Source organism: Pongo pygmaeus, chromosome 1 (assembly GCF_028885625.2).
Source record: "Pongo pygmaeus isolate AG05252 chromosome 1, NHGRI_mPonPyg2-v2.0_pri, whole genome shotgun sequence".
Classification (NCBI taxonomy): Eukaryota; Metazoa; Chordata; class Mammalia; order Primates; family Hominidae; genus Pongo; species Pongo pygmaeus.
Window position 1 is genome coordinate 151,623,911 of NC_072373.2, and position 12,224 is coordinate 151,636,134.

Below are 12,224 nucleotides of genomic sequence, written 5' to 3' on the forward strand. Positions count from 1 at the left end.
AAACTTATTTTATCCAACATTTTACAAATTTTCTTGAATACTCACTGTGTGACATGTCCTGCATTAGGCTCTGCAAATACAATGATTAGCAAAGCAGACATAGACTATATCCCTATGGAACTTCCAAAAATGTCAAAAATAATTTTAGAAAATGGAGAGGCATGAATTTTTCTAAAAAATAACAATTCAAATCTAAAATCTAAATGTGGTATTTCATTCCAGTATGGCCAAATAAGCTCCTATGGAACCAAGCTTCATTCAACAGCTATAAACTCTGTGCCAAAAACAAAAACAAACACGCTACCTGAAGACACTGGAGAATAACCAAAAGTAGGCAAATTCTAGAGAATAATCAATTATTCTCTGGGAAAAAGGATGAGTTTCCTATTCCACAGTTTCCAGTCTGAAAACACACCCCAGTCTGTGCCGTGCAGAGTAGCTAAACTCTGATACTAAACCCACAGTCTTTCCAGCCTGAAGAACCAGAGAACAGAGTTCTGGAAACAAAAGAGCCAGAGAGGGGAAGCTCCAAATATTATATATAAATTCTGACCAGATCTTGGGCTGACCTTTGAACCATGCATGTTTAGGGTAGATTCCATGTAACCTAGTTAAGGATAAAATAATTTAACTGGTATTTGAGCTGCTGTTTGCAGTTTGAGTCTGGTCCAGTTAATTTCCTGTTAAAACAGAAATATTAACACTCTTCAGAGGAATATGATAGAAAGCAGAGTCTCCCTAACATAACATTCACAATGCCCAAGATACAATTCAATAATGTTCAATAAACAAAGAAACAGGAAACTGGGACTTGCTCTCAAAAGAAAATAGAACCAACAGAGACTGACTCCAGGGTACAGAAATGCTGGAATTAGCCAAAAAGAACTTTATATTCTTAGAATATTAAGATATTATATCTTATTCAAATATACTATTATATTTATTAGGTTATTATATTTTATTAGAATATACTCAGTATTCTTGAGAGTATACATTTAGTGCAAATTTTTACTGAGAATTTACTTATTAAAAATAGAAAAAGGTATAAAAATCAAACAAACCAATCACTAGGAATAAAACTAAAATTGTCAAAAAAATGCTGAAATAATGTCAAATCATCATAAAGCAACTAACAGCCAAATTACTTAAATTATTCTAGATCTGGAAAAATAAGAATTTCCCTACTGGTTTTTAAAACTAGAATAATTCTAATATTAAAAGTAAAAGAATAAAATAAAACAGGGAAATTACAGACCAGTATAACTTTTTTACACACAAAAATAAAAATAAAAGATTTTTTCCAAAAATATATACAAATAGCCAACAAGCACATTAAAAGATGCTCAACATTAAGAAAATGTAACTCAAACTACAATGAGTTACCATGACATCCACTAAAGCCATTATAATAAAATATAAATGAAAATAAAAAGTGTTGGCAAAAAATATGGAATAATTGGGACACTCACACGCTAATGTTAGGAATGGAAAATGGTGCAGCTGCTGTGAAAAGGTTTTGTGGTTTCTCAGGAAGTTAAACAGAATTACTATATTACCAACAATTCCACTCCTAGTTTATATACCCAAAAGAATTGTTAACAGGTGTTCAAAAACTTGTACACAAATGTGCATAGTATCATTATTATTCACAATAGCCAAAAGATGGAAATAGCCCAAATGTCCATTGACTTCTGAAAAGATAAACAAAATGTGGCATATTGATATAAATGAATTTATTCAGCTACAAAAAGGAAAGATGTACTGACCTTGCTCAGTGTAGATGTAGATGAACCTTGAAAACCTTATGCTAACCGAAAGAAGCCAGATACAAAAGGTGACATATTGTAAGATTCCGTTTATGCAAAATAACCATAATAAACAAATCCAGAAAGAGAGAAATTAGTGGTTGCCACGGACTTTGGGGTGTGGGGAGTGACTACTGATGGATATAGGGTTTTCTTTTGGGGATAAAAAAAATGTTCTGTACAAGATAGTGGTGACAGCTCCACAACATTGTGAATGTACCGAGTGTCAGGAATTGTACACTTTAAAATGGTTAAAATGGTAAATGTTATATTATGTAAATTTTCCCATAATAAATAACAAATGTATCAAGATCAGTGCTTTCTTATATACTTGTATATATAAAAGAAAGTAATGATTATATTTACAGTAGAAACAAAAATTTTAAAAAGTTAGAATAGGCCAGGTGCAGTGGCTCACACCTGTAATCCCAGCACTTTGGGGGGCCGAGGTGGGTGGATCACCTGAGGTCAGGGGTTTGAGACCAGCCTGGCCAATGTGGTGAAACCTCATCTCTACTAAAAATACAAAAATCAGCCAGGTGTGGTGGTGGGTGCCTATAACCCCAGCTACTCAGGAGGCTGAGGCAGGAGAATCACTTGAACCTGGGAAGCGGAGGTTGCAGTGAGCCAAGGTCATGTCACTGCCCTCCAGCCTGGACAACAAGAGCAAAACTCCATCTCAAAAAAAAAAAAAAAAGTTAGAATAAAAGTGCTATAAAACTAATGCAACTAATTTGCCTCACTATTATGAGGAAAGTTACAAAATTTTTATTCAAAACATGACTTTGATAATAAGATAGATTGTGATCAAGATAAGAAACACTCTATATTAAAATTGATAAATTGTACCCAAGTCTAAATAAAATATAAAGATGACAATTGTACATAAAGCTAATACTAATTGTACATAAAGATCAATAGGATAAGATAAAGGATCCAAAAATATCCAAGCACATGTTAGAATGTTATATATAATAAAGATAGGAATTTAAAACAAGTTGCAGGAAGAACATTCAATAAATAATTTGAGGACAACTGGCTAACCATTCAATAGAAAATTCAGATCATTAACTTGTAAACCAAACCAAAATAAGTCATAAATGTATTAAAAACATAAATACAAATGATGAATGGGGAAAACTGCTAGAAGAAAAAAAGAGATAAATACTGATATCATCTCAGCCTGAGAAAAGCATTTTTTAAACATGAACCAAAGCAGTAACCACAAAAGAAATTATTAATTCACTACTTTTGTAAACTTAAATACTGAATTAAAAGGCAAACAATAAACCTGGAAAAACAACTGCTTTTATAACAATTTATTTTATAAGTATTTTTATATATCAGCATTATCTGTTCTTTGCTATCCAAAGAGTTCTTGAAAATCATTTAGAAAAATACAAATACCTGTACATTCACAAAAGGGATAATGCCCAACGACTGTAATAAAAAATGTTTAACTACTCTATTAATCAAAGAATTAAAATAATGTATTTTCCTCATTAGCTAGGTAAAAGGATAGATGCACTCAGAATACTAACAGTAGTTATCTCTGGATAGTGGGATTTGGAAGATTTTTTTAAAAAACTTAATGTGTAGTTTGTTATAAGTTTTTACAATGAAATTTTATAGCTAAAGAAAATATTATATTTTTTTCAAATAGCTTGGGGAATATAATACATGAAATTTAATATTCCTCAATAAAGGAGAAGACGTCTGTGAAAATAAAAGGAGGTCTCATCTTTCCAACAGAGTTCCCAAAACATGAGAGTGCCTCTCTTCACCCTCATACCACCAGCTTTCTGCTGCCCTAATTGCCTTGTTTTCACCCTTGCATTCTGTTTCTCCTTCACTCATGTGACTTTTATTTTTCCTTCTATTTTCTGGTCCACAGCCACGGTCATAAATGCAAGAAGCAAAATAAAGGAATATGTAATAACAATAACAACCAATATTGCTGCCACTGCTGCTACAGCAATGTTCTTGTTGTGTATTTAGTACTTACTAATTCACCTTTGTGATCAGAGGTTCCTTCAGTATTACTAAGCCATTGCCTCCCTGACCTGCTCCAAAGCAAAGCCAGAAAAATACAAATAGCTATATTTACCCCATAGTAAAAGTGGAAAAAGTAGGCAGAGGAAGCATGTGGAGTTTGGAGAAGAGAATGCAAGGTCACAGACAAAATGAAGGAGATAGAAAGCGTGAGTCTTAGAATTTGTCTCAGGAATATTTTCCCAGGTCATGTCTCTGTCTCTAACCTTTACCCTCCACCCGGAGAGACACCCACACCCACCAGTTTCCTCAGCAAAGTCTGCTGAAAGAATAAATCAATGAATAAATTATTCATTAGTAAATGAAAACATAAATGAACTTTTTTGTTTTCTTCCTATTACTCATATTCACAGCAATTTAATGATTTAATTGTTTTTCTTTATTTCTAAAACTTCCTTGAATTCTTAGAAAGTGTTAGGAGCTTTTGTAATGCTTCATTTCACCCAAAATTTATTTCTCTTCTACATCCTGAGTCACTTTCCTTATCAAAAGATAGTATAAAATACTAATTTGAATTATTAAATTTTTATTATCTGACTTAATTTTTCTACTCATATTTTATTACTTGAAAATTTTTATTTTAATATTAACTTATTATAACCTGCTGTATTCTAATCCTGTTAAACCCTGGCCCAAATACTAAAGAGTTTCTCTTCTCATTTTCCCACTTCCGTATCTCTGGGAATTATATGCATTATTTTCTCATTGGTTCTTACAGCTTACATCAATTGACTTTTGATTACATTTATTTCCAGTAATTTTTCTTTGTAAATGATAGCCCAGAGAAATTTTTTCCTTTTCATAAGTTGTCACAAATAATCTCATCCACAAACATTCATAATAAAATACCTGCTATTCTGTTGTAACAAGACAGAACTGTTATATTTCAGTTTCCTGCATATCTCTTCTCTTTTTATCTTATAAGTACTATTGTTTAAGGCCATAGACATTATGAACAGTTAAATTACAGTGATTATTATTCTAGTATCTAGAACAGTGCCTGACATATGTTAGATGCCCAATAAATATTAGTCAAATCAATAAAGAAATAACTACTTATGGATCACCAAATTAGAAGTGACAAATCCCTCTTGTAATTCCCATTATTCATTTAATAATTTTAAAGTGTCTTTGATCATCTCATTGACAAAATGATTAGCGGGCAACATTATTATTTAATAGTAACAGCAAAAACAATGAGAATAGTATAATAACTGAAGCATATGGTACTTGTTATATGTCAAACACTATTTTAAGTGCTTTACAAACGTTATTTAATTCTCACAACCACCGTATGAAGTGGGTACTCTTACTACTTATTTCACTTTATTTTACTTACTTTACTTTGCTTTATTACTACTTAATTATAAGGAAACAGAGGCACAGAGTGGCTACAGACACATGGCCAGGAAGTGAAAGAAACAGGACTTGAACCCAGATTCTTAAACCACTACACTATATTGCTTCTTCAAAGGCTAATATCTTACATCTTTTGCTTCAACTAAATTATAAGTTCCTTGAGGAAAGATCTTTATCCTTTACTCCCCGATACTACTCACAACTCTGATCCAATAATTAATACCTTACAACTTATCAGAATATTTAGGAGGTTAGCAGGCAACATCTTTACTTTTGATGAGATAGTGAAATAAGGACCTATAATTTGAAACTTGGAGTGGAAACATTCAAGTTTTCTGAAGCTATGAGCTTCTTCTCTCTTCCTTTCTACTGCAACCAATCCTTCTTAATGGAAGAGAAAATGGAAAATATCTGAACTAAACATAGATGATTATTTTTCATTGGGATGGTGGGCAGCATTAATACCAATAAACTTTTTGAGTATTTTTGGATTTTGTTGTACATTTACTATGTGCCAATCACTCTGTGATGAGATTTTAGGGAAGTCAAATTATTTAATCGGACAGTACATCTGAGTTTCCGATTATTATAATCACGGATATGCACAATTGTCTTAGAGTAACTCTAAGGTCATAGCTAAGGAGTGGTGAGGCTGAGATTCATGTTCCCCACCTATACTCTGAATAACTACACTATTCTCAAAGGAAGCCTTGACTTGGGACAAAAGGCTAAAATAATTCATTTTACATAATCCAATTGTCCCTGTCTCCTTCACCATCACACCACAGCCACACTCCATTTCAGCATTCCACAGTCTGAATTTCATTTGGGATACAATAGCTGAGGAGGAGTGAGAAAAAAACCTCTCTGCCTATGTACACAATTGTATTCACTCTTCTATGGCATTAGCTGTGTTACACCCAGAAAAGAGGACAGACAGGAGACAGGTTTATACAAGCTCTGAAAGGTATATTTACAAGTATCACAAGACAAATTTATCCTATTGGATGAAGTCCTCTCTGAGTACAGATAAATGACACTGATATATCAGGTTAAATTGGGGTGGCTATATATGCCTTCCAAAACAAATATAAATGGAATACATTTTATATACTTCCTATAAAGATAAGTCTTAAGCAAATAAAGCTAAAACTGGCAACCCAAAGAGCTTTGGGACACATCAACATCTTGAATTGTTCTTCAAATGTTTTGGAGCTTAATGAAAAGCCCAAAACCCTTTAAGCCAGAAGATTTTTATATCCTTGAGGGTATAAATTTAATACACATGTTTCTGAGTCGTTTACACTTAAGTCATTCAAGTAATGTTTTGTAAGTGTCGTCTCGATGTCTACGATATCTTTGGGCATTTTTATAAGTCTTTCTTCTTAAAAAAAAAAAAAAAGGTCATGTTTTTCTAAGAGTAAATAAATTTAAAATAACAAAGTATTCCAGATCACTGTGTTCATCCAAAGCAACAAATTCTTGAGTAAATTCTCATCCTAGCAATGTCTTTTAAAAATGGATTGACATTTGCCAATTTTACACCATACACTTTTATGAAGGGAGATAGTTTTGTACTTAAATGAGCTCAATTCCATATACATAGCCTACACATAGCTCATATATTTATCAAATAACACTGTAAACCAATGTGCAATGCACTTTAAATGCAGATAGTACATGAACAAATAGACTTCTGGAAGGTTGTCCTAAGGTAGACTCTGGAGGCAATAGACTTTGGGGCAGAGATCTGCATGCAGGAAGCTTTCCAGAGAGAGTGTGAAGTGGAGAAGGAAGCAGGATTGAGTAGGAGAGGAGCTGCAATGCAGTTGCAAGGAAACTCCTCAACAGACGCCTCAGCAAGCCCTGAAGCATGAATGGACCTTCGGAAATATCTCAACAAGGCAAAGGAACAAGTTCCCTGTAACCCCACATCCACCAGTCACTGCACATAGACTGACCCCAAGAGACAGGGACACAATCTTGGACAAAGCAGATACTTTCAGCTAAAGGAAATTCCCTTGAGAAAAGGAAGATCTGGGAGGAGTACCACAGTGTCCACTAAAAAGGTCTGTCGGATTTTTTTGAGAATTAATCCTCTGTGAATATAAAACCTACCTAATCTTTTAGTCTGATAACAGTACAAGTTAAAGCATATACATTCACTTAATCAGCTGGTAAAGACATGATGTAAGCAAGCCTATTTCAGACAAATTTCCACATTTACCATAGAGCTTTCATTTTATGACAAGGAACATGCAATATCTGGAGGTCTTTACTCAAAGTAAGTTCTCCTCTTGTCCCCCGACATGATTCTCTCAGATATAAAATACCAATAAAAAAATACATTATGAAAAAAATGTGTGGCTGTAGAGAAAACATCAATGTTAAAGACTCAGGAGAAATTAATCTAAATTTCTATTACCTAATATTTTCCTTTGCCTTTGATACTTCCCATTCAATACTTGATTCATTATTTTATTCATTCAGTAAACATCGATTAATGGCTCATTATATTTGAAATTAAAACATAAACTAATAATGTAGAGTGAAGCCACCAAGCACCATTTGGAATAACAGAGAAAACATATAAACAAATCATTGTGATATCATAAAATAAAATACCAAGCCAGTATGTCCATGAAATTCCTCTAGATGCTGACAAAATTCCTAAATTCTCATTCTGGATTCAAACTTCAGAAAGTCCAAGATTCTCCAGGATATTACTTCCAATTTACATTCTTAGGGAACTCCTGAACACAGAATTTCTCCCTCTCAGACCTCTAAAGCTCAAATCACAATTCAAAGTACTACAAGTATTCCCAGGGGCTATCAACCAGGTCCTGACCTCCTCAGCAGAGCTAATCCAAAGTGGAAATGAGGTAGTCAACAACTGGGCCCTCCTTTACATAAGATTCATTTGGCAGGCTCTTACTGACCCCAACTATATGCCAGGCACTGGTCTAGGAGCTGAACACAGAACAATCAGCAAGGCCCCTCCCTCAGGAGCTTACGTGCTAGGGGCAAAAGCCCAGCAACAACCAGATAGAGAAATATGTATTATGTTATCACACCCTGCTAGGTCCTATGAGGGAGATAAAGCAGAGGAAAGGAAGAGAGGAAAAGAGAACAGGAACTTTTTAAGATAGCCCAGATAGAGGAGCGGATATTTGAGAGAACAGAGAAGAAAGAGGGAGAGAGTCAGGTGGATGTCAAGAGGAGAGTGTTCCAGGCAGGAGAACACCAAGGCTTGGGGACAGGAACGTGCTCCCTGATCTCCCAGGGCAGCTCCTCTGCTAGCTATGGTTGGTCATTCACCCCATGGCACTTACTTCATGCCTTCCCCAATGTGAGAAAGCCGCCTGAATTCCCACAATTAAACTACATTAACGTATCTCTAAAATATGTCTTTTCTACTAGATATCAATTTTGAGTTGTTTAGGTCTAAGTTACAAACTTCGCAGGAGTAGAACCCAGTTGTCATCAGTCCTGTATCCGAACAACCTCACTGCTGCCTCCACGTTCCAAACAGAGGGACACTCCCGCTTCACAAAGAAAACTAGCTAAAACGATTTATGAAAATATTGCCTCTGAAATCAGCAGAAATCCAAGAGTAAACCTGAAAGACCTATATTCCAAGATCTAATATAAGACTATAGAACGGTCCATTTTGTTTGTTTGTTTGTTTGTTTGTTTGTTTTTAGAGTCAGGGGATACATGTACAGGTTTGTTGCATGGGTATATTGCATGATACTGAAGTTTAGGCTTCTAATATCACCCAAGCAGTGAACACAGTATCTGATAGCTACGCCACCCACTAGAATCTCTCTTATTTGATCCAATGGCGATTGGTTAATTTTTTAAATTTGGGAAATAATTTAACATTTATGTGTGTATGTGTATATACACATACACACACAGGTATGTATGTACACATCTACACTTTTATGTATGTTCCTAAATACATAAACAATATATATACACACTACATATATATATGTACACATTTATATTGTACATGTGCAATTTTCCACATTATCTCTTCACTTAGAATATATAAACATACATCCACTCACTATCCTTTGGGTATTGAGGCAAGTGCTCAAGACACATACATAGATTTCCATTACACCATTCGTAAATATGATGATGGGGGTCAGCCTTTCTAAGAAAATAATCTTCACTAATAGTCAAAATGTGCTATGATGTCATGTTACTCCATCATTTGTCATTAGCCCTTTAAGACCTGGTCATTATGAAGCCAATACCTTTAGTAATTTCAGTCAAAGTTCAATTAGCCACCCAGTTCTTTGATCTATATCTAACAACCCCTTAGTGACCAAACAATGTTTAACTATGTTGACTAGAAATATTAGCATAAGAGTAACCTTAGGAAAATCAAGCTCCAACTCTACATTTGCAAGAGAACACATTTCTTGGGTAAACTCACCTACATAAGAAATCACTTTGCTCTTCAGGTACTTTATATTTGTCTTTCCCATTCAAAATTGTTCTGTATCCCTGAAGAGAAGGTAAAACAAACATATGGCCTTCCAGTAAAAGACAGCTGAAGTTTAATAACATCCTAAGTCTACCGTTGGTGATTAGGGAACAGATTAAAATTACCATTTGGTTTCAGAGTTTGCTTGGCTGTTAACCTACAAAACTCAGAATCCATATACTGGTCAATCATTTCCAATCTTTTCACATTCATACTACTTAAGTTACAGTCAACCAGTCAACAAGTATTTATTGCTCTGCCAAATAGGTGAACTACGCATAGCACTAATAATTAATTCCTTTTAGGCTTGCATATTCTAGAAGTGGAGCATTAAAAAGAATCATTACCCATATAAAAGTAGAAACAAAAGAATATTGAGAAAATGTTTCCCAAAAGTGCTGGTGAATCTCTTTTTTCCTCTTCACAATAGAGACATCAGGAGAATGTGTTCAATATTTATTTATTAAGGAAAAGTGATTCATCTAGGAAGAACACGAGACAATTTTATAATTGCTGTTTCACTTTCAAAGATGTTTAGAATTAACTTGTTGCTAAATGGAACTGTAAGATAATAAGCATCGGTTGTAGTTTCCTGTATTTTTTAGTTAGCATTACAATTAAATGAATGTGAATTAATTAACTGTTTAAAACTACAAAACCCAGATATTGTAAAAATTTAAGTAATTAACAAATTATATTTTAAACAAATGTTATGTTTGTACTACATTTCTACATTTCAATTACTAGGAGGAGGAAAGCACATTTTCCCCTTTTGGAAAAATAAAACACATTAAATGTTTTAATTTAAAACATTTATTCTGCATGATCCTGTAATGGTGGACACATGTCATTCTATGTTTTCAAAACCCATAGAATGTACAACACAAAGAGATAGCCCTAATGTAAACTACAAACTTTAGTTAACAATAATATAGCAGTGTTAGCTCATCGATTCTAACAAATATACCACAACAAAGCAAGATGTTAATAATAAAGCTGATGGGGTGGGGGAGGTGGAGGGAGTATTTGTAAATTCTCTCTACTTTCTACTCATTTTTCTATAGACCCGAAACTACTCAAAAAAGTAAAATAGAGTCTATTAACATGAGAGAGAATTCAAACGTTTTGATCATTTTACCTTTGTATTGATTAAAACTCAACAAATTAATAAAGTATCAGCTTTGACATAAACTTAAATATAAATTTCAATTTATACATTTCAATGATTTTAGAAATTATCCCACTATTGACAAGTTTTGATGCAGTAGTTCCTGTCAAGCACAAACACCATCATCTCCACCTTACTCCTTTCCTCCTTTTAGTTGCATGTACCTCTACCTTCGTTCCAGTTTGAGACTTGAAAATGACTGTGAACACTGGCCAAAGAGTGTGTGCAGATGTTCATTCAAACACAAATCTAACAATTCACACTTAATCAGAGAGAAAAGGCACATGGTATGAAATAGGGCATTGACCTGGAAGCTGTCACTATTACAGTGCAACTATGGGAATCTAAAAGCTTGGTTTCCGGGATATTTTTAAAAATCATAAGCTTTTAAAATACAAGGTGGGCAGGAAAATGATGGCTCAGTAATTAATATCTATTAAAATCCTCCTAGATATGTGAGAGAGAAGAAGAGAAAATTTTCAACTGAAGTATTAGTACTGGATGTTATTTTGAGATTCTTAAGCCTGTATTTTTATAAGGTTGTTTATACCTGTCTGAGGACCCTAACTTAATCCCCAAGGCCACCAAAGTTCTGACAAAATCTTTCAGTCAGAAATTTTCATGAAGACTCAACTCTCCATAAAAGAAGCCAGGAATGCAAAGAATGCTTAAAACAACTCAAAATATCAGCCCATAAAGTAATACCTGTGGTGTATCTACTACCCATCTAACACAGAAATAATTTTCATGCTAAAAGTATTGGTACATTGGTGACACAGATATATCAATAATTCATAGTTAAAGAGACAGTGGACCTCGGAAAATGTTCTGTAAAAATGAAACTTTGTTTCCAATAGGAAACATGTTTAAAATAGGAATTAAACTGTAATATTTATTCCAAACCAAACCAAACCAAAAATCCAGGAATGGAAATTAGGGAAATACGTACATTCAAAATATCCATGCCAAGAGTCTGAAATTTTGCTTCCTTCCATAGTCTTGCAGGAGTAAGTCTATGACTCCTATTCCTCAAAGTAGAAACCCAGTAACTAAACAGAATTTTTAAGATGCCTCAGAATAAACAAAAAACAAAATACAAGTGATTACCTCAGTTGTCCGGATTATGTCTCTCATTTATTAACACTTCACTATTTCACTGTTTTGAGGTATCCTCCAGAGACACAACCTTCATTGTAAAAGTTTATTTAAACATTTTTAGCCACTTCTTTTCTCACTTTCTTTGTATTTCTTTCACCACCCCCAAATTCATTTCAACTCACTCAGACTCACTCTTTAGTTTTAAAAGCTACTTTACTTCAAAGCCTAACTACAGAAAAAT

At 33.9% G+C, this 12,224-nt stretch overlaps 1 protein-coding gene across 4 annotated transcripts in view; it reads right to left on the reverse strand.

The window, feature by feature from the left end:
• PTGFR (prostaglandin F receptor) overlaps window positions 1-12,224 on the reverse strand; it is a 119,494-nt gene that overhangs the window by 32,877 nt on the left and 74,393 nt on the right. For 2 of the 4 annotated variants that reach the window (XR_010124189.1, XM_063653796.1), the window contains exon 3: window positions 9,667-9,737. The exons of the other annotated variants lie outside the window; for them this stretch is intronic. Coding sequence is in view for 1 of the 2 variants with exons in the window: in XM_063653796.1 (XP_063509866.1) it covers window positions 9,667-9,737 (71 nt within the window). In the remaining variant the exon portion in view is untranslated. The remainder of the gene's footprint in view (window positions 1-9,666; window positions 9,738-12,224) is intronic. 4 annotated transcript variants of the gene reach the window in all.